This window comes from Palaemon carinicauda, chromosome 1 (assembly GCF_036898095.1).
Source record: "Palaemon carinicauda isolate YSFRI2023 chromosome 1, ASM3689809v2, whole genome shotgun sequence".
Taxonomy (NCBI): domain Eukaryota; kingdom Metazoa; phylum Arthropoda; class Malacostraca; order Decapoda; family Palaemonidae; genus Palaemon; species Palaemon carinicauda.
In genome coordinates, this window is record NC_090725.1 from 120,298,461 (window position 1) to 120,321,962 (window position 23,502).

General features: G+C 38.6%; 1 protein-coding gene and 1 long non-coding RNA gene across 2 annotated transcripts; both read left to right on the top strand.

Annotated features, from left to right (window-relative positions):
* The first annotated feature begins 12,835 nt into the window (after window positions 1–12,835).
* On the top strand, window positions 12,836–13,853 carry LOC137642960 (uncharacterized). The gene is made up of 2 exons (XR_011044919.1): window positions 12,836–13,109; window positions 13,654–13,853. It is a non-coding gene; the product is annotated as an uncharacterized lncRNA (long non-coding RNA).
* Window positions 13,854–15,356: 1,503 nt separating this feature from the next.
* On the top strand, window positions 15,357–15,986 carry LOC137642963 (transcriptional coactivator YAP1-A-like). The gene has a single exon (XM_068375827.1). The coding sequence runs from the start codon at window positions 15,462–15,464 to the stop codon at window positions 15,984–15,986; it is 525 nt and encodes a 174-aa protein (XP_068231928.1). The 5' UTR covers window positions 15,357–15,461.
* Window positions 15,987–23,502: the final 7,516 nt, after the last annotated feature.

Consider the following 23,502-nt stretch of genomic DNA (forward strand, 5'->3'; position numbering starts at 1 on the left):
TGCAGAGGAGTCGACCTTCTCTCCCCTCCCCCAGAATCAATACCCTTTTCAGATGCATCAAAAGAAGGACAGTTCCTAGACTAGGGCCCTTCCGGACTAAGTCTCCACAGGGTCTCCGGGCTCTGGTCCAAGTCCAAAAGTTCCCAGCACATAAATCATCTAGAAATGAGGACAGCCTTAAAATTTAGCCCTGCAACAGTCTCATTAGTTCCTGGCGGGTAACTCTGTGTTGTTTCTGAGTGACAACACCATGGTTGTGGCTTACATAAACAAACAAGGCAGTACCTTTTCTCAGCACCTTTGCCATCTAGCAGTGGAGATGCTAAGATGGGCAGAAGACAACTATGTGTCCATATTGGCTCGCTTCATTCCAGGCAAGAGGAATGCGCTCGCAGACAACCTGAGCAGAGCGACTCAGAGAGCGGGCTCCGAATGGTTTTTAATCGTCTATTAGCCAGCAAAGTCATGACTTTGTGGGATTCTCTGACAGTGGACCTGTTTGCAACATCATTGAACAACAAGTGGGACAACATCAATGTCTTTGCCATTACCCCGTATTGCCTGATGAGAAGGGTGCTCAACAAGGCAAGATCGTCCACCAATTTAGCAATGACCCTAATAGCTCTGCTATGGCATCATGCGTAAAAGTTCCTGGACCTTATTCAGCTACTAATAGAAGTACCGAGAGAACTCCCTCCACGTCACAATCTACTCAGACAACCACACATGAACATCTTCCACAAAGCCATAGAGTCCCTATGTCCTCACGCTTGGAGGTTATCCAGCATCTCCTCACACAGAGAAGGTTTTTGCAACACATTGCGAAAAAGATGTCTGAATACCTCCAAGATTCTTCAGTTGCTGTATACCTGGCTAAATGGACAGTCTTCTGTGGTTTGTTTCATGGAAGGGGAAGGGGTATCTCTCCTCTTGATGCCACTATTCCAGCAATAGTAGAGTTCCTTGTGTACCTTAGGGAGGAAAAAACTCTTCAGTCTCGACGGTGAAAGGTTATCACTTGCCCTTGAACTTTGTCTTTAGACTGAAAGGAGTTAATATTTCCTTATCATTGGAATTGTCTCTCCTTATATGGAGATTTGAGTTTACCTGCCCTCAGTCGGAAGTTAGATCATCTCCATGGGATGTAGTTTGTGTCCTTCGATCTCTGAAAGAAGCTCCTTACAAACCATTATGCCAGGCATCAGATCTTCAACTTCATGGTCTTTCCTACAACGTCTCTCATTCAAGGGAATGGAATGGGGAGAGGTAATCCTCAGCTTTGTCCCTGAGTTTATCGCCAAGACTCAAAAGCTGGGAGTACCAGAGTCTCAGTAATGTAACCAATAACCCTGATCAACTGCTACTTTGCCCAGTGAGGGCCTTGAGGTGTTACATCAAAAGGACTACTGGAGCTTGCCCCCGACTGAAAGCGCTCTTTGTCAGCACCGGGAATGGCAAGAGAACAATCACCAGGAACACAATCTCAGTGTGGATTCATAGGGTCATAGGCCGGGCCGTGAATCCTGATCTTTCTCTACAGACAAGGAGACCTAGAGCTCACGACGTTAGGGGCATTGGTGGGTCGCAAGCATTCAAGAAAAACTACTTTGTGGTGTAGGTCCTTCAAGCGCGTGTGTGATAGGGTCAAACGACCTTCACTACCTACTACCTGCAAGGTGTGACTCACAGGAACATGGAGACATTCTCCATTAGTCCTGTGGTGGTTGCACAACAAACGATTTAAACACTTCAAGCTCCCTGATGGACAAGTAGTAGAGGGCAGAGGTTACCCGGGATTAAGTCTGGGGTAAATGACAAGAACGACTGGGTCTTCTTTCTTTCATCTTCCCCTGCCTTGGGGAAGAGCACCTATATTAAGAGAGAAAGGGTTTGTATTTAGTGACAGGACAAATGACAAATTTAAAGTAATCTGTATTTTTCCTAACAATACAAACCTTGAGCTCTTTATACAAATTCAGCCTGCCATCACCTATACCCCTACAAGTCCTGCCTGCAATCAAAAGTGACGAGACAACACAAGTGTGTGTGATTGGGGTAGCTGGTACCACCCCTTACCCACCCCCTTCTAACTAGCGTTGGCCTTAGTTACACCTTGCTAAGTCTTATGGTTAGTCTTCCAACATTGCCGTAAGTATATTCCCTAATAAAGAGCTCAAGGATTGTATCATTTGGAAAAATATAAATAACTTTAAATTTGTCATATCTACAGCATGAAAGGATGACTTGTAATCATATATGGTTGCCAGCTGGGCACTTTATCTTTTCTAGTCGTAAAAAACTACTTCAGAGTAAATCCACATAAGTGACTCGTTTGTATTAATGGAGAAATACAATTTGTTTAAAAAATCAATTGTTTTGTCCATCGAAAGGCATTCTTCTATACCTCTGTTCCAGATTCCTCTTTTTATATTTCTGTCTAACCAGTCTAACGTTTTCATATTGTAACCATGGTTATCCCAGTTTTATTTAGTGTTGAATGTCCTCCAAGGACCCTGTGCTAAGGATCAATTACATATATCCAATCTAACTGATCCCATAGGGGGATAGTGCAGTCAGTGCACCTACTGCAGTGCCTTTGCAAAGATTCTTTACCCTCCCCCCTCCAGCTGCACTTGCCTTTCTCTCTACCTCAGTTTCTCTTTCATGTTGCTGTCTAGAGCTAATTCGATGTTAATGACCTTAGATGTCAGGATGCCAGAAAACCTCAAATCAACCAATCAATGACTAGTTATTCAGACTCATGTTCTACAGGTAATGATATGATACATCTCCAATATTATTGATAAACTGTAATTTAATGCCAGCCCATTTTCACAACTTCTATGTTACAATGGCTCAATTGAAGAGAGAGCTACTCACAATTCCATGAAAGAATATAGTTGTTAACTACTCTACCATGTGGTGCAACTTTCTTCTTTTACAACAAGGTGTGTAAATTAAAGATAGAGTTTCCATTGATAACCCAATACTAAAATTGTAGTTTAAAACTACAGTTAAGAAAAAATAGGATGTGTAACTAATTAAGATAAGTTACACACCAGAAGTATTGCTTACAACAGTAATTAAAGGTAATTTTAAAAAGTTTCTAGAAATAATGAACAGTAAAATTGCCTACTTGCGCATAAAAATATATGTTTATCCATGTTAAAGGATTCCAGTTATTCAACCATAAAACATAATTGACATGAAAGATAATTTTAACTTAATAATTACACTATATGGATACCTACAGTTACAGTAAATGACTTGTTGAATCATTACGTAACTACTGGTATTGAAACAGTTAAAGCAAAACTTGCATTACATTCTAATGAAACTGAGCACACATATTTCTTTGTGAAAACTTTATACTTATACACTCAACACATTAGGACTACTCTTTATCTGATATGAGTACATAATGGCAACTCAAGAAATATTAATGTTCAACATATAAGGGACTCAATAACTTAAAAGTTACTTTATCCTAGTCTTTACAATGTGAACATATGGACACACGAAGATTGCTATCCAAGATGATAGTGTTATACTGTAGATATCTCAGAGCTTGTCGTTGAAAAGATGAATTGTGCATTGGTTCTTGTGTGTCACCAGGGTTTAGAAGGATAGTGAAGCAGCTTGGGAAATATCACTGGATGTGTTTTATGGTAACACAGGAACTAGAAGAGTGGAAAATATAGGTGGAATATCTGGTATGGTGGGAGGGGGTAGATCATAGTTTGAGGATATGGAAATATCCTCCTCATGCTTACTATCATCATAATCACTGTCCTGCACAGATTGCCTGATATATGTGGGAGTGGAGGAGGGAACCTTGTAGCACTGACAATTTGACTATATGAATTATTTATCAATTGGGAACCAGTAAACTTTCGAATATTGCACCAATCCCCTCCACTGGCACAACGATCGTTGTGTAAGTAAAGTAAATCACTCACACTAATTTTCTTTAAGATTACGATATGTTTTTTCTGGTGTTTTGGACTGAATACTAGAGTCCTTTGTAGCTACATGACTGTCATGTTGTATTTCTATCTTAGACAAATCAGAGACAGCGACCTGTGCATTGTTGAATTGGTCTTGGCGCAATAGCATTTCTCTGGCAGACAGGCCTCTACTGCAAACCCTAGAATAGAGGTGGTCAGCGACTAATGCTTACTCCAAGAGTGAAACCCAACGAGAGGCTGGCTCAAACTTTATTATTTCCTCCTCTTGCTTATATACAGCCTTCTCTGCCACAGGATTTTTTTCTATGTTTTTGTGGCGACCAAGCTCAATTACCATATTATACTGCTTTAGGCCATTACCTTCCCTTTCCAATTTATATGTGAGTTGAAATGATTTTACAAACTCACTCACCACTAAGATCAACTGTCTTTCTCTGCGTAGAACATCTGCAGCAAATGAGATGCCGACAACTTGAGGGACTGCTGATGTGGATTTGTTCTGTCTCTAAATACAAACCAACACTATTTGTAGGGTTATTACTTTGGCGAAACTGAAACACGAGCCATTAGATTTTAGCGAGGATTAACCACCCACCCGTTTGTTATTGAAGCTGTGGCTAGTAACTACCCCTCTCACTCACACACCCGGGCTGTGAACTCCACTTTGCTTTTGGCTAGTGTGAAGAATGGACGTTACTGCCCTTCCCCTCACTAATTATTGACTTGCCATTAGTAATCTTTTTTTACTTTTTCTCTTTTCAGTGTGTGTAACCCCTTCTTGGTTGTCGTTATGCAGACCTGCCCATGAACTGAGGGCCGCTCCTGCAAAACTTTTATGTCTTCCGTTGACGTGGATCCGCACCTGTTATGTCCCGCTTGTAAAGGGTGGCAGAATGATAAGGATAACACCTGCCCTGAATACCAGGAGTGGTCTGCCTCCCAGTGGGAGAGTTTTCAGCACCAACAAAAAAAGAAGACTAAAAGGTATTCATCACCTTCGGGGTCTACCTCGAAGTCCAAAAAATCCAAGGTTTCTGCTTCCTCCCCACGACCTCCCTCCGAAACTCCTGTTCGGCCGGTTTTCTCCAAGGAACGATCAAATAGTAGCGGAGGATAATTAACACCAGATCAGCCCCAGTCCTCGAGATGGTGTTGCTTCTCTAGTGAAGCATTCCCACCACTCCCCCCGGGGGAAACCTTATCTTTGGCTTGACCGGCCCCCCTTTGAAGAAGGCGCTGTTGCAGTTCCTTAAGCTGGGTGCTAAGAGGCAATGTTCATCTCCCTCAGAGGTGGATCCCATGGCCTTGCTGAGTATTGACCTTCGATATTCTGAGGGATAGTCTGGCCGTAGATTCCCGGCCTGCCTCTATTGCTGTTGCAGTCGCCTTTGCCAAAGACTGCACTCCCGCCCTTGCCGAGCTTCCGTTGGAGGTGGAGCAAAGTCCGAGGCACGTCTCCTGCAGGTGGTCACCTCTCGATCACGTGTGAGAAACCCCATAGAAATACCCATCTGGAGACCTGCTAGAGATCACCCTGCTGAGTAGTCCTCTCCTGCGAAGGTTCGAAATCGTCAGCACCAAGCTCGTAGAGTTTGTGATCCTACTCGTCGCCTGAGACACTCTCTTTTGCCTCTGGCAAAGAGACGTCTGTTTAGGTCGTCGCCTTCATCTGCTGAACGATCCCCTTGGAAGATCGTCACTCTCCAGGACCTTGCTTCTCACCCACACCTCAGCTCTTGTCTCCTCAGTCGCAGCTCTCGTCCATGCATTGTCATCTTGACGAGTCTCGTCAGCCTTGCCATCTGCCTGCTGGTTCCCAACTCTTGCCTTTCTTATCAGACTTTCCTCGGATTCGCCGTTCACCAGCCTTGCGGTATTTGTCCATTCTACCCCTCTCTCTGACTTCTTGCCATCAAACAGCTGTTCGGGGCTCACGAGGTTCCAACGAATCTCTTGATTCTCAGCCTGCTTGTCAACTCATAGAGTGTGAATCTCAGTCTGTTCACAGTCCCCCAGCTCCTCGCCACTCCCCTGTTCATCAATGACTTACAGTTCTCCATCCTCTGGCTTCTCGCCGTTCGCCAATGGTTCCCCGTTTGCCAATGGTTCGCAGTTCACCAGTTCACCATTAGTCTCAGGCTGCTTGTCAGTCTCTTGACAGCTCTTTGTTCGACTACAACTCACTATTCGCTATCGACTCACCGATCTCCTAAGAGATTGGAAGTCAATGGACAGTCTCCTTTTGCTCGTCGTTCTCCTATGACTTGCCGATTGGAAGTTAACCGAGTCTCTTGGTACTCGCTGTTTGCTGATGACTCGTCGGTCTCCTGAACTGTTGGTAGATAATCAGCATTCTTCTGCTGCTTGCCGTTTGGCAACCTCTTGGCTCTCTGCGTTTGCAAACCTCTTGGCTCTCGCCAACCATGCGTCACTCACCAGAAGCTCATCAAGTTACAGCTCCTCGCCACTCTCCTGGAACTCGTAGGCAATTGCCAATCGCCCATTGCTCGCCAGAACTTTGTCATTCGCCAGTACACCATCGTTCGCCAGATCATCGTCATTCTACGGAACAAAACAACGCCGTTCGCACAAGAGAAAACAAGCTTCCAGATTCTCACCTTCCCAGGTGTCTTGGCGCTCGCCGATCATCGGCATTCTTCATCTCTCCATTCGCTCGCCCCTTGTAAAGATTCTTCTCCTCTCTCCAGCCCATAAGTGCAGACCTTCGCGTTCTCCCATGAGAACAACTCGAGATAAGGACAACTCCCGGTGGTCTTCCGTTCAAGAAGACCCCTCATTCAAGGCCCCTAAAGATTCCTATAGCTGTCAGAATAATTTTTACTTCTTATTTTCCAAAGGGATGGGTATCCCTTGTAAATAACAATAAATTCAGAACAAAACTGCTTATCCTCTTGAGACATGGCCATTACATCAACAACGGAGATCTTCAATGACGACAGTACGACGGTTGGTGTTGCACTGACGGCAGGAATGCAGGCTAACCCATATACTTGCAAAATGACTGTTAGTTCAAGAGAACGACAGCTAGTTTTTTGACATTCACTTCAGTTCATCCTATCGCCTTTGCGGCCTGCCTTCAGTTCAAAATAAACCCTCACACGCTCAAACTGCCTGGAGAAACCGGTTAAATCTGGTTTCCTCAGCCGGCCTGTCCGTTAAAACTGTGTCTATGGGGCCTTTAGCCTTTGGCACATTGCCCCTTGTCTGTTGACCTGTAAGTCCCAACCCTCTTGCCTCCCTCCCCCCTCCTCTTTTATGCTACCAAATATGCTTTCCATGGATAGTAAAGATATGGGTAAGCAAACCAATCATGAAATTCGTCAATGCAGGCCAAGGATGGAAGTTGACTCAGTATTCAGGACCAAAGGACATTCGACAAAGGCAAACCTGACATGTGCCAGAAAGATGGGCGAGGCACCTGCTCAAAAAGTCAATGGCTATACTACATGGAGAACACCACTTCACTTGTGATCAGTGAAGTTAAGCGACATTGGGTCAGGTCAGTGTATGGATGGGTGACCTAGAAACAGCAATGGCTGTTGGAAAATATGCATAAAAAAATTGTAATAACACAATATGCATAGTATAACCCATGAACAAGGATGGTGTGAAATACTAAAGTGTTTCAAAATTTTTCCTTCTTCCACTAGGTGGGACATTCCTACTACGATGCAACCTGTGGGAGGATGCCTGTAACTCAGATAGAGGAGGGGATGGTGTCACGCAATGGAGCTTTGGATTATGGATATGCTTCTGTCCAGATTTCTCCTGCCATTCACCAACTCTCCTCCTCCTCTAATTTACCAATCTCATCTACCTACTGCCAGGAATTGGCAAAGGACATAGCCTCCAGGCAGAGGTTCATGTCATGCGGCATAAGGGCGCTCTCTAGAGTACACTCATGTACCTCAGTGTACACATAAGCTTGCTCGCCTGATTTTACCGGCATATCCGCTGTCTTCCATTACTGTTTATCTCTCCTCCAAGAGGTTTACGATGGCTCCCGAAGCTAGGGGAGGGGATACCAGTCATAGACCTAGACATGAACAAGTTTAACAAACTTCGTCTAAGAGGAAAGTTCCAAACAGTCAGAAGACGATAAAGCCGTTTGGATATCATGATGGCAATCGATCTGAAGGAAGCGTACTTCCAGATCCCAATCTATCCAAGCACCTGAGCAGAGACACATACCAACGACATTCGTCTCCTACACTACCTAGACAACTTCTACTGGGACACACTCCTCTCGCTCAATCAATATCTGGGATCGTGATGAGGTGAAAAGTCAGCTTGGTGCCTAAATGAGCCTTCAGGTGAAGAGTCTTCCCACTTTGGGACAAACCACTGTCTTCAATAGGTAGTTTGCTCCCTCCTTCAACAGCCCCATCTACAACACAGCTTTAGCAGAAGGGGGCTGGGAAAACTATTGTACCCGGTAATCATTTCATTTAGTTGTTCATTGGCTACTTTCCTCTTGGTAAGGATAGAAGAGACTCTCTAGCTATGGTAACCAGCTCTTCTAGGAGAAGGACACTCCAAAATCAAACCATTGTTCTCTAGTCTTGGGTAGTATCATAGCCTCTGTACCATGATCTTCCACTGTCTTGGGTAGAGTTCTCTGGCTTGAGGGTACACTCGGTGACACTATTCTATCTTATTTCTCTTCCTCTTGTTTTTTTTAGTTTTTATAGTTTACATATGGAGGATTTGTTTTAATATTGTTACCCCACTGAAATATTTTATTTTAATTGTTAATCACTTCTCTTTTTGCTTATTTATTTCCTTTCCTCACTAGGGTATTTTCCCTGTTGGAACCCTTGGGCATATAGCATCTTGCCTTCCCAACCAGGGTTGTAGCTTAGCAAGTAACAATAATAATAGCATTCAATGTAAAGATTTTTCGTTAATTCTTTATACTTGTACAATTTATAATCCTGAAGTATAATGTTAGCTATCCTTCAGTTTTATGAAGAAAAAGATGTAAAAATCTTAGTACAGAACTGGGCACTTCACAATTTCAGCTTCGTTGTGTTTGATTGTTTTGCGCATGCGCACAAAGGAAGCTGCACGACACACTGAGAGGACGAGAGAGCACTGTTGCTCCAGCAGTGCCGAGACTGCTGATCAATGCATGTTGATGGAAGGTAATTTTTTTTATCCATGTGTGTTGCATTAGAAAACCGTGCACTATATTTTTTAATGTGATAAAGTGTAGAATTAGATTATTTTCTTATTTCCAGCTTTTCAATTTGATTTATTTTTTTTTTGGTTCTTTTATAATTTTTATTTGGTACCTTTGATACTTACCATGGCTACATCAGAGACAGAACGCTGCTTTTCAGCAACAAAAACTTTTCCAAGAAGCTCTATGAATTCTGAAAGACTAATGCACTTGAAGGGCTTTCAATGGAGAAAAAAACCTCCTCAGTTGTCATCCAGAGATCAAGGAAAAAATAATTGATCTTTTTGTGCAATATAAAACAAGTAGAATGGATTTCATTTTTAAATGAATGGATCAAGTTTTAGTTGTAGTAATTTAGGTTATCAGGTATAACATTTTTATTTTGTTTTAAGATTCTATTAGGTGTCTGAATATTTTTTGGTTTAGCAGCTTGTTTCCTTCAATGCAGTAATAAAATACGGTATAAATTTTCTTGAGCAACCCCCCCCCCCTCTAATTTTAACTAGGGGCCACACCTGTTTATATATTTGTATTATTTTGTAAAGTATTTTTGTTTAATATTTTTATTATATATTTGTAATGAATATTTAACATGTATATATGTATTATTTATCTTTTCGGAAGTTTTTTGCATTCTTTAAAGTTGTTTAATCCAATAAAAGATGCTAAAATTCATTTTTCAATAAAAAAAATTAAGCCATTGTTGAGTTTGACACTACTAAATAAGTTGGGAAAATAAGGAAACCTATCCAGTGTTAAAAGTAATTTGTATTTTTCCTATCTATACATACCTGAGTCCTTTAATTTAATTTCCCGCCTTTACTTTCGCCCGTAAAGTCCCAGACCCAAACAGAGTGACTGCTCAGTGGCCCGGCAGAAGGGGCAAGGCTTCCCCGTGGCCAATCATCAATCATCGTTATAAGATTTTAACTGCCAAGTCTAACTGTACTTGAATTAATCCTCATAATAAAGGACATTAACATTGTACGGTGCTTTAACAATCTGGTTAGGCAATACTGTAAATTTTGGCTCCAATAATGTCTACTTCAGATTCTATTTCCATTGCAAAGCTGTTGCTTTCACAGTGACCAAATCGAATTAACACTGTCGGTAATAGTTTAAAACAACATATATGTCTTAATGTCATACAGAACAAAATGAGCTTGGGTAATTTCCACTCTCCATTAGTAACAGCAAAGCATATGTCCTGCCCAAATGACAGAATAAGACGATTTGCATGATCTGACGTGCTAATTATCTGTTTGTCTATTACAATACTTAAGAATTTCCTTTACTGGTCAGGTATCACTTGTGATGTGATCTCTAAATCATTGGCAGAGGGTGTCCATAATAATCCCTTCGATTCCCCAAATGATTTCTTAATTATTCCATGCAAAAGCAGAGCAACTTCTTTGATAGAATCCGTAGTAGAAAGACTATATGCCTCACTTATTATCTCTCCAACTGTTATTTTAGTGTCGTATAGTAAGAAAAATGATTGGCTGTTTGCAGGATTATTTTAACAATTTTTCCATTCAAATCAGAGTGATTTTCAAGGTTTGGGTTTAATCTCATAGCACCTGGTTATTTAGAATTCTTTAATTGCTGTTTTTTTTTTTTTTTTTTTTCAACTCATCAGTGTATATTAATGTAGGACAAGAAAGTTGAATTACTTTTTTTGCGTCAATCACATGTTCTTTAACATATGCAACCACGCGATAAGGTGCAGATTTATGGGCATCTTCTAGAGCAGTATGTGCAGCAACTGATTGATTATCTTGACACCTCCAATATTCTGGTTTCATCATATACTTTCTTCTACGAGAAGGGTGATAACTAACTTCACATGCAAATAAATCATATCCTCGTATACGGAACAGCGAGTTCTCTTCATTGTTCTCCTCTGATATTTTGATTATAGCCTTCCAACCTTCTCGTTGGAATATAGTTGTACTTTCTTTTGTGCAGCTTCTTGCTCATTTTACTTGAATACGACCAGACTTATTGCAGAAGATACAGTCAGGGTCAAATATAATTTTCCTTTTGCTTCCCCTCTGCTTCTTTTCCCTTAAACTCTCACTAGCTGTTGGAATTTCATTGGAGCTTAGGAGCCTGTTAAGACTGCAAGTAAATCGAGAATAAGTTTTGATGGTATCCATCAAGTATACCAAAATTATCTGGTATTTGCTCACAAATATTTGTCGTTTTAGTAGTTGATCCTACCGGCTAAAAAATCCATTGGTGTTTTACTTTATAAATATAAGTCCATCGTATTTTTAGAATCCTTTAATTCTAAAAAGAGGACTATATTTCCACGCTTTGTGTTTTCAAAATGAACGACACAGTTGCATCGGCACCTCACTTACTTTTGAGGAGGCTCTTTCCATGCTTCCGCGTTTTTATTTTCAGTTGAAGCTGATTTTCTTTTTCTGCCTAGCATCTTGATTGTACAATGGGTTATTCAGTACCTGAATTACATGAATGTATATCAGAAAGATACTTTTAGCTATTATCTTTATGGAAAACTGTATAGAACTGAACAATTTCTAACCATTTTTGTATTGAAATATTAACAATTAGCCAAAGAATAATATCAACAAAGTGGAGGAACTTTTTGATAAAACTTTGATTTTTGATAAGACATGTAAAGTGATCCATGAGATTTTGATGATGTACAGTTAATGTGGTAGGCCGATTTATCTAAGTTGTAAACGGGAAACTTTGTGGGCATTTTGCTGTATGTTATCTATATATGGTAAAACTTTGTAGCTGTGGCCAATGAATCATCTATCTATCTATGGGGTGATACCATCTCTAGGATATTTTTCATAGGTAGAATTTCCAAAATATAATGGCTGCACTATGTTTGTTTGTATTTTCTTGTTTATATTAAAGCATAAACATAGTCACAATTGCTAATGATATAAAAAACGTAAAATGCGCAAGTTTTCTTGTATCCACTTTACACAGCAAAAAAAAAATGAAGAAAAATAAAAAAAAATAGGGCCCACTTTTTTGTGTGTTAACATTCTAAACCTGTTTTTGGGACATTTTAAACTATATAAAATTGCCCGGATTATAAATCCCGGTGGCGGGGCCATAGTGACATCCCCCGGACTAAACGGTATCACATTCAATTTCACTCTTTCTAAGTGACTAACTAGTTTTCTCGAGGATTACATATTCTAGCACTTTTGAAACAAAGGGTAGATTCGAAATAGGTCAGTGTGAACTTAATTCCTGAAAATCGAACACTTTTCAGATTCGGTGTTACTATAGCCACTTTCTCAGATTTAGGAAGTTTATATACAAAATATATCAAAGATATATTTCACATTTATTGTTTACTTGACAGTATGTTATTTCTCTTTTATTTACATAAACTCCCGGATACCTTTTAAAATATTTTGTTTCTTGTTAAGCATGGGATTTAGGAGTTTATGTTTTGAGTTCCTTCTACTTCTCATGAATCGTAATCACCAAGTTGTAATTAGCTATTTAGATTTACTATTATTACTTTATTGTGGCTAAAGTTCATGTTCATAAAGTTAATTTGGCTGATTCATGATGAATGTTTTCTTGATTAACCTTTTCAAACCCAAAGCTATAAACGAAATAACAAAGTTTAGCAGAGGCGACCATGATATAATGTCTCGAAGAAGAGGTGACGATATAACTGCCAAAACGCAGAATAGGAGTGGTGACTCGAAGACCAGAACGACAGGACCTATAGTTGAACCATTCTACATGTTTTTCGTGTATCAGCCGATCTGCTTATAGTCTTCATGGATCACAAGAGCTTAATGGTATATTTAATATGAAGATTTACTATTAAGAAGTTTGCCGAGGACAGCTGCCATTGACGATGAAGGCGAAATTCAACAAAACTACCGAAGGATTTGGGGAGAGAAAGGAGACGGGTTTTTAGCAGTTTGGAGGTAAGAATCGAGTTACATTTACGCGTGTTTCAGTCGATTTTCAAATTGCTTATATATGAACTTCGGTTCATTAACCTAACTTGCACGTCCTATAAAATATTACCTGATAGTTCGTGATATTTAGAAGGAACTTGATAATTGTTATTAGTGTTATTTTCTTGTGAACTTTTGTAAAACTCAACGAGGTTTAAGTATCAGAGGTTAAGCTAACGAGTAACTCAGTTCTTTTATATATTAACGTTAAAAAACTTCTAAAAACTTTAGACTGGGCTATTGAGCTTGCTTACATGTTGGCAAAGTAGACTAAGCACTGGAAAAAACTTATACTAAACTTTAAGCTAGGCATTTAACCTAGTAAATAACTTTATATTTATATCAGGCTAGCCTAAAACTTAGCTAAATACTAAGGATATTACGGTCTTTGCTATCAAATTTATTAAATTTTATATATTTACATTTAAGTAAAAACATTTAAGGCTTACGCCTTAGTCTAAACCATAGATGGCCATGACCTTTATTATAGATATTTCATTGTAATTGTCAGGTTATGGAAAAATTCAGTGGTGACCATGTTGTGCTGGAGTGGTGTCTGGCGTAAGGTCATCTCCAAGAATATAGCACGGTTTGGAAGGGTTACAGTGCACAAAGGACAAGGATTCTCTCAAGCAAAGGGATTAAATTTTATTTTCCTCAGTTATAAATTTTCTATTTCATTTTGACTGTTGTAATTAAATATAAATTAAACGATCTCTTTAATTTACCCTGTCACCATTAATTTGTATATCATTGCATGATTCAAGTAAAGAGTTTTTCCATAGTTTACACTTATCAATGCTAGTATTTACTATTCTTGTAATTATGTCGACATGAATAGAAAAGTTTCCTACTCTAATTACTTCGGATGTTATCATAAATCAGTCACACAATTAGTTTTCTTTGTTCCCTTAATACTCCCGATAGATTGATTGATTTGGAATTCTGTGGCATCCTGATTAATAATTCCGATGACCTCATCTTTTGTTATATTAATAAATCTCGTTAATATTAACCTTAAGTTCGTATTTGTTATTATTATTATTATTATTATTATTATTATTATTATTACCCAGTCAAGTGAGTCGAGCTCGACTCTTATTCAGTACTGACCATCTTCGTAGTTTAGCTACGTAATTTTCCCCCTAGTGTGTTTGGGAACTGAAGGGCCTCATAGTCCCCAGCGTCGGGCTGTATAGCCAGCCCACTTCAATCTAAACGTCTCCTAATCTATTATTCTTGTATCACCGTCGTATTTGAAAGTGTGTCTTCACGTTGTATAAGAACGTTAATTTGAGCCGTTAATGTTGGAAGTATTCTTAATGTTTATAATCATCCCAGCTTTGACAAAATTGTTACTGAAACATAGCAATCACTCAAATTTTATATTCATAACCTGACTAATAAATCGGACAGGATAACAATTATGTGTTTCAAGGAAACGCCATCGTATCAGAAGCCTCATCTATGTCGACTATATTTTATATTAGATATCCAACTTACCTTACGTTACATTATATGTAATTGGAATTTTTTGGGATTGTGCTACTTCCTTGATGCTGGGGGCACACAAAACATTCGGGAAATAATTGGCACATATTGAAAGGAGAAAGAATAAAAGACCCATAAACAATCCAATCAACACACTTAATCTGATAAGCAACCTTCCGCTAAGATTTCAATTTGAGAAGAGCCATTTGAAGAAAATTTTAAAACTATTTCTGTAGAATAGCGATTGGTATGGCGATAAGTTTGTCGACGTCTTGTCAATCCACTCGACCCCAGGACTTTCCGCGATTTTGGTGTAAAGTATTTTTGAGTTGATAGTTCTTTCGATAGACTTCAATTTGTTCTATATGGTTTCGAATTTAGTATATCCTGTGTGAAATTCCGGGGCAGTAACTTTATTCACGATTTTTTAATGGTCTTATTTGACAACAAATATCTGGAAAATCCTTAATATAGGTTTACTGTTCGTAAATGCCATAATATTATTTAAAGAATTTGTCAGGTAGATTATATTTCGGAAATGATGATGATAATTGTTCATCAAGTTATCATAATATGAAATGCGGAAGAAAATAATTAATTATTCAAATGGATTTCATTTTGAGAGAAATATCAAAAGAAACATGTCGTCCGCTAGTGCCGCCTATTGGTGATCAACGGAACTAGGAACTTGGTGCGCGGGTCGGATGCGCAGTGTACACATTCCAGTTCCTGCGCCCTCAGTTCTCGGGGAGGCGCCGGAGGGAGAGGTGTAAGTAATGTTGTGTGGCTCGTCGTGAAACGGTGAGTGTGAATAACAACTAAGCCAATATGGCAAGCCCGAACAACGAGGAATCCCTCTCAATGGAGCAAAGGGGTAGTCAGGTGGTGCATGTGCGTGCTGACAGCGATAGCGAATTGCAAGCACTATTCGAGGTGGTACTTAAACCATCTAGTCAAGTGCCCCTGCAGAAGCCCTTCAAGATGCGTAACTTGCCCGCCTCCTTCTTCACGCCCCCAGCCCACCGACAATCCCCCGCGCCCACCGTCACCCACTCTCGGGAGGGGTCGGCGGACTCTACGTTTGGCGGGGGCGGTGTGGGCGGAGGTAGTGGTGGTGGAGGTGGTGGGTTTAGAGTTTCAGGAGCCATATCTCCTAATCAACAAGGTTCACAGCATATTCGTCATCATTCATCACCAGCATCTCTGCAACAAACCTTTGCTGTTGCACAGCAGCAACAACAAGTGGCTCACCTCAAACAGCAAAGCTATGACCTGTCCGATGAAATTGGAACTCTTCCCCCAGGGTGGGAGCAGGCTAGAACTCCCCAGGGACAAATCTACTACCTCAAGTAAGTACTGTATTCTCGTGATCAGATTAAACCATAGTCTAGTTTGGTGTGAAAATGTGTCGTATTTGTGGACTTACATCCTGAAAAGTTTCTCGTTGCTTTTGGTTTGAAAAAAAAAAAAGTTAGTTAAACAATGTCTGTGATATTAAGATATTTTGAACCAGTTTGTAAATTACGAAGGCAAAGGTAGATTCCAAAAGTCAGCCTAAAAAATAATCGTGTAGGGCTTGGTTGTTATTTATGTACTTGTAACCCACTCCCTCAAAGATTGGTTCCACGTTCCCCTTCTGCTGTGTCAGCAATGAAAATACGTTGTTCCCTGTACTGTTCAAGTTTTCATTGGTCACAATGCATGACATTTCAGTATTGATGGGTTGTTGTAAATGTTTTCGTATTTGTTAACGGATATGTGAATTGGTATTGTTTTTTTTTTCTTCACGTAGATTCGATGCCCTATAATTAAAAGAAGTATTATTGTATAATGATAATTATCATGGTTTTGCTGTAGTTACCTTTCATGGTTTTCGAACATTGTACATTTGTCGATTGTGACAAAACCTTTCCTTGAAATAAAATTGGCTTTTGTTTTGTAGTTGATACAGGTTATTCAAGAGAAAACTAAGCCATTTTTTTTCAATGATATTGCGTTGATGATTGGCAATATGCATAGGTTTGAATCTTTAAAAATCATTATTTTAGGGTATTTAGGTTTGGTTTGCTTCAAAACTCTATTATATGCACGCAGGTTGGTAAGTTATTGTCCATATTCCTTTGTTGGAAGCTCGATAGTCCCCAAAAGAATAGGTCCTTCATAGGTTGTTAGGGGTCAGGTGAGGTCCACTAGTGACCTTTACCCCAGAGGTTCCTGGGCCTCTTTTGACCCTCCACCCTGAGTGTGGATTGAGTGATAGCGGAATCCGTACCTGGCGACGTCGGGAAAATTGCCAACCTTTCTAAATGTTCAGTACCATAGATTGTAAAGGCTCTTCAAGGTAATACAAATATTTCAAGGGAAGTATTTTATATATATTCACATTGTATTTGTTTGTATTATTATACACAAAATAGGGGTGACTAGTTGCGCAATTGCCTCCTTCGTCTAATATCTTAAAATGAAAGATAACGTAAGTGATATGAAATTTACATTCGCATTAAATATTTTTAAGTTTATAGCCCCCTTGGAATCTGCTATTGCATCAACATCTCTTCGAATATGCCGAACACTCATTTCATACGGTACTATTTTTACCATTTTGTAAGTAGCATTGGGCTAGTAGTTTGGAATTTATCAGTTATCGAAGCATATCATTGCCATTATACGGTAGATAGTCTGCCCCTTCCAGGTAGGCATGTACTCTGCATCCTTGTAGCCCGTAATGTCCATTACCCATTTGATGTTATGGGCATAAAAAATCTTGGAAGGAATGTGGGTTACATTGATAATGATTTCTGAGTCTGCTCATATTCTTTTGTAGTATCCTCTTTGTTAGACATTTCACTCCGATGGCATTGCATATTATCAAAGTTACGATCACAGTGCATTTTAAGACTTCTTTTCGAAAAGGCTTGTCCAGGATTTTTGTCACAAAGCACGTGGTGGAATGCCGGTGGGGATGGTTGCCAGAGGATGGTGTGTCAAGTTTTAACTTTTAACTGTAATATATCGATTCCATTGTTCAGGTATTAAGTGGCTGTCTGATATTGAGGAAATTGGCTTTGCTTTCAATATTTAGAACTGATCAGGGTGTATATTTTGATTGGTTTGCGTGATAGCCTAATATTTGTGAGGAATGTCATTCATTTGGTTGCCGATAACACTTGAAACTTGTCTGCGGTGTGGTTGCCTAACCTTATTTGGCGCGAAAGCGAATCTTATTAGTTGGACAAGGCTTTGCTACGAATGATATGCTGTCATGTTATAACATATGAGATAATTGAATAATGCTGCGCGTTCTCAAACGAGTTTCATTGAATTATAAGGTTCCAGTAGGTCTAAATATTGGAAGGAATGTGCCTGGAAAGGAGGCAGACTTGTTGCGTGTCTTGGGGGCTGGGGAGTCAGAGCTGGGCATGCGTCGACTGGAATGGCTTCCAGACGCAGACGCCAACGAAAGCATCAACATTCCAGAGGGATAAAAGTTTGGGTCCAGTGGCGAAGTAACATTGTCTGGGTTTACACTGTCTCCGTTGTCCTTGATGTTCTATGGCCCTTGTCCCGTCTTTTGCTTTCTCCTATTTTTTTTTAGGCCTACAAGTTCCGAATTTCCAATTCTAGGTTTAAAGTGGTGTTTTGGCTACCTGTAAATTTCCAACATGTATTATTAACGTGCCAAATTCAATTTATATGATCTTTTTATTTTAGTAATAGTAAGGTTTAGGGATTATTTTTTTTTGGGGGGGGGGGATTTTGGAAGTTTATATTTTATTTTGCATATGTAATAAAAGAGAGATATTCTTATTTACATTGGCAAAACCTTTGGCTTTGGTCAAAGTACTCCTAGGTTTATTTTTATTTATTTTTGGTTAGCCTTTAATTTTTTAACAATTGGGTTAAGATTTGATAGAGTAATTGAGCTTTGAAAAAGTGTACGGAAATTTCGCGTAATTACGTGAATTTGTTAGAGCGTACCTACGAATCACAGCAGTTACGCCTTCTTTTGTGTTCGTATATACGCGCTCCCAGTGACGTACTCACATAACATTCCTCAAGGATAAATTCGCCTGACTCCACAAATCTTATCCATATCTCCTTTATCGAACCATTTGCTTCTTTTGCACTGTCATTTTTTTTCATTGCAAATTGTCAAAGACAGACGCTTGTATTCAGTTGTTTAAATACCCAATTTCAAGTTGTAAGAAGCGGGGGCAATTTATCACATCTCTGGGCCTTTGATGTACACCAGTTTTGTGGGTGACGGATAAATGTATTATGTTTGGTTATAAACTGGTGTTTTGTCTATATATATATATATATATATATATATATATATATATATATATATATATATATATATATATATATATATATATTGTTGGGGGGGGGCAGGGAGGGCTTGTAAGTAACAGCCCTTATACTGTATTATTCTTTTTTTAGATGATCTTGCGTTACGATCCATTTTACGGTTCTGGAATGTCAGTCTAAGCTGGTTTACTTTTAAAGAAAACTCATGTTTTGTTGCGTTTAGATTTTGTGTGTAATAGTCATTTGTTATCCTGGTATTCCTTCAATGTTGTCTGCAAAGGTTCTTAAACGCATAAAGTGTGTTTTTCGGCATTAAGAGCCTCTTTTCTCCATACGCTGTATTGAAGTCAAGCCAATTTTAAACACTGTGGCATAGCCTATAGCATTTTGCTTTTCTAAATTGCAGCTTGTTTTGTAAAAGTGAAGTCACCCAAATAATTACATTTACGAAACCAGGTAATGACGCCGCTACCTTCTCCGGTTGGGCCGCGCTCCATCCTCGTGCGATTGACAAATTCCTGGGCTGGAAAAAGCAAGGCTGGCCGTCATAGTCGTAAGGCTCAGGTTTTGGGTAATTTTCCTTTTCTTTACATTCATTTGAGTCTCTCTCTCTCTCTCTCTCTCTCTCTCTCTCTCTCTCTCTCTCTCTCTCTCTCTCTCTCTCTCTCTTTCTTTCCCATTAATATATATATATATAATGTATATAATCATATATTTATTATAGAAGTAGTAAAGATAAAATATTTTAAGATCGGCAATAACGTTAAAATATATTTGCTATGTATAAACTATGAAGAGAAACTTTGTCAACCTATTCAACATAAAGGTATTTGCAACACGTTTTTACTTCTGTCATATTAGGAAGGTCTGGTCACAGAATACTGTGAAGTATCGAAACTTATAATAGAATTAACTCCATACCTATAATAGTACTTGCGTACAGGATGGTACAGTTTGGGAAGAACTGACTGCGAAGGATGGTCAGAACTATGAAAAATCTTATGCATTATGCACAAAAAAAATTAAATGAGATGAGTATCCTGGCAGGAATATAACCGCAGTGAATTAGGATGAGAATCAGTAAAGACCAGACAGGAGAGATTTATAAATATTTCCCCAGAATAGCCTGATCACTTAATTTCTCATTACGTCAGTATTTTTTGTGCAATTGAAAGTTGCTCTAAAGTAAGTTTGGAATCAAGAATCTGTCCTCGAATTTAATTGAGTAATGTATATTTAGAGACAACGTCAATGCAAATATCAGGATATTGAGGAGCCACTATCCTCGATCTACTCGCAGTCATACTGTATTTTCAACTTCATGCCCTATAATTTGCACCATCACTAATTATAGCCAGATATCAAAGGGATTAGCAACCATAGGTCTACATTCAGGAGATTAGTTTATGCATATGCAACAAGCTTTGTTTTCTGGGTTAAACATTTATGCGTATATAGGTTAGTATGAAAACTGTCCTTCTGATTAACTGTCAAAGGCAGGACTAAAATTAAAGCCTATCATACAAACTTCCTGACCTCGATCAGGGGATTTCTGCACGGCATTGAAACTTCTAAGAAGGCCATCAGATGCTCTTAGGTGCGAAAGCTAAATTGTAAACTAGGTAACAAATTATTTCCTTGATTCTCTAAATCTATTTTACGTGTTGCCAGAGATGTTAAAAAAACTAGATGTGGGTGTTACGAATATTGGACTGTTCATCCAACAAGTGCCAAAATAACTTTTTTTTTTTTTTTTTTTTTTTTTTTTTTTTTGCTAACTTTGAAGCCAAGAAATCAGTGTTCTTTATAAAAAAAAAAGTGAAAAATACCCTCCAGTGGTATTGCTTTGTCCTCCCCAGTCCTGTAATTTCCAGCACAATTTATTCATGGGGAGTGAAAATTATCTAACGGTATAAAATTATCCATTAACTTGTGTCAAAACAGCACTGGTTATTAACGGGTCTCTCTCTCTCTCTCTCTCTCTCTCTCTCTCTCTCTCTCTCTCTCTCTCTCTCTCTCTCTCTCTCTCTCTCACGATATAAGCGTCGTCTGTAGTTTCTTTGTGTGTATGTGGTAAAGAAGAGGGGTCAAGTGGGCTTCATCCTTCATGACATTAGCCAGGTGTCTAAGAAGGTTACAAAGGGTCAACCACAAGCATCGGCCTCGACTTATTCTAGACCTCGATTTTCCATGTCCACCCATCTATACATTGGTTTTTCACATCGAGTTGTGCCCTTGGGTGTAAAAAGCATCTATTCCGTCCCTTTGCCGTATTTCCTCTGCCGGACTTTTTCTTTTTTTATTTTGCGGTAATTGTTTCATCATTGTAAGATGCTTTTCTTGCGTGCGTTGAGATGAGGGATTATTCATATTTTGTTATTTCCAGTTTATTAAAGGTAATCTTTTGTCACTTGATTCTACTGTACTTAAGTATCACTCAGCTTTGGTCTTGGTTGTGACGTCTGTTTGTAATTTTAATCCTTCTTCAGTATAATTTATGTCCCATTGACCTTTTGGATCTTCTTGACCTTTGACATATGAACGTTCACCATGTTCGTGCGTATGCTGTTTGCAGTACCATGCCCAAAACAGCCGATTTAGATTAATAAGTATAGATTCCTCGTTAATGTCTCATCTTTACAGGGCTGTTTACACGAAATAAATTTTTAATGAAATTACGTTGTTATTAAGCCTTTCAGCATTGAAAGCACGTTAGCAGCCTCGAAATTATTACATTTAAGATTATTTTTTACTATAGTTTTGAGATTGTGACAGTACTAAATTTCTGTTTTATTGTTCCCTAGAGTCGTCTTTTTATATAGTGGATAATTTGACTTTTCTTCCTTGCTCCACTACACATTAAAGAACACTTCTATTTAAGCTCGTCTTAATATCATGGAATTATAAGAAGCTAGCATTACTTGACAATTTGTTGGTGGTTGCTTGTAAGGAAGTCGATGTGAATTTGCATATGGTTGTGATTAATCTTGTTTTCCATTGATTATCTGTGTTGGGAAACCGTGGGAATACTTTTATATTATCTGAATAACTTCTTGCAGTGAACACACTGGTTTTTGCCATTTATGGGCTTTTAAGGTAGGATAAAAAAATATTGTAATTGTATCTTGAATTATTGTAGATCTGATCTTTAAGATTAAGTAAATTTTTATTTTCAAGTTCCGCAATATTTCCTCCTTTTATTTAGATTTTGATCTTGATGAAAATAATTGTTGAACTTTTTCCATATGATTATGAACTTCGTGGGACTTCTTTGACCATTTCTTGATTTTCCCAATTATTATTCATCTTTAATTTATATGCAAACGGCCTGTTATTCAATGCGGTTGTGCACTTGGCCTATATATATATATATATATATATATATATATATATATATATATATATATATATATATATATCACACACACATATATATATATATATATATATATATATATATATATATATATATATATATATATATATATATATATATATATATATATATATATATATATATATATATATATATAATTTCTTTTTATTCGACTCCATCCGATTAGGGTAGGCTGTTTTTATTATAAATCTGTTCCCACGCCTTTTATCCCGTCGTAGCCGTATATATTCATTTTTATTTTCGGGGGTGAAATAGGGTCCTGTAGGGCATTCTTTACATCTCGTCGTGCCTTAGATGTCAGGATGCCTGAAAACTTTAAATCAATCATTCTCGTCGTGCCCTGCAAAATAGAATATTATCGTATTGGAATGTATTTTAACGACAAGTCGTTTACATATGTCTAGTATTATTTTAGGGCATTATATTTCTATCACTCTTGTTTCGATAAATTTAAGCCCCATGGATTCTGGATAAGATGAATGTCCAGCTGCCCTCTCTGCTATTTAAATGTAGACTTTTTCTTGTTTCTATTAACGCACATTTGTCATCTTGTTATAGGGAGGGGGCTTTTGCAGTGTCGTAGCTTCCTGAAAACAATGTACAGTTGGCTTCATTAAGTTCTGTACACTTGACGGAAAGCTAAGGAGTCTGACAACTGTACGTGGTAGTAGGTAGACCGTGGCTGGCAAGAGATGAACGGATGGCTGTGTTTGTGCTCACGTGATCAATTTTACTAGATGCTTTATATTAAAATACTGTCATTTACTTAACGTCATCTACTTTGTTTTACGGGTAGCGTTGCTAACAGTTACTCTTTTGCTAAACGGTGTTACCTGCTACATGCCAGACAATTCCTTATTCTTTGATCAGTTTTCCGCCTTGAATTATTTTGCTGGCGTTGTTTTCTTCTCTTTCAGAGCTTTTTTGAAATGAGACGTTTAAGACTATACTTTCCATTGAAATGGAAAACTGGGAATTCTAGTTCAGTATTATAGGCTACCGTTTCTTGCAAAAAAAAAATTGTAGAGTTAATATGCTGTACCGTTATATATCAGAGTGGGATGCCGGTAATTTTTCTTTATTATATTTGATAAAGTGGTTTCATTATTGAGGAAGTGAGAATTAATGCTATTAGGGGGACGGTAATACTTCCTGTTCCTC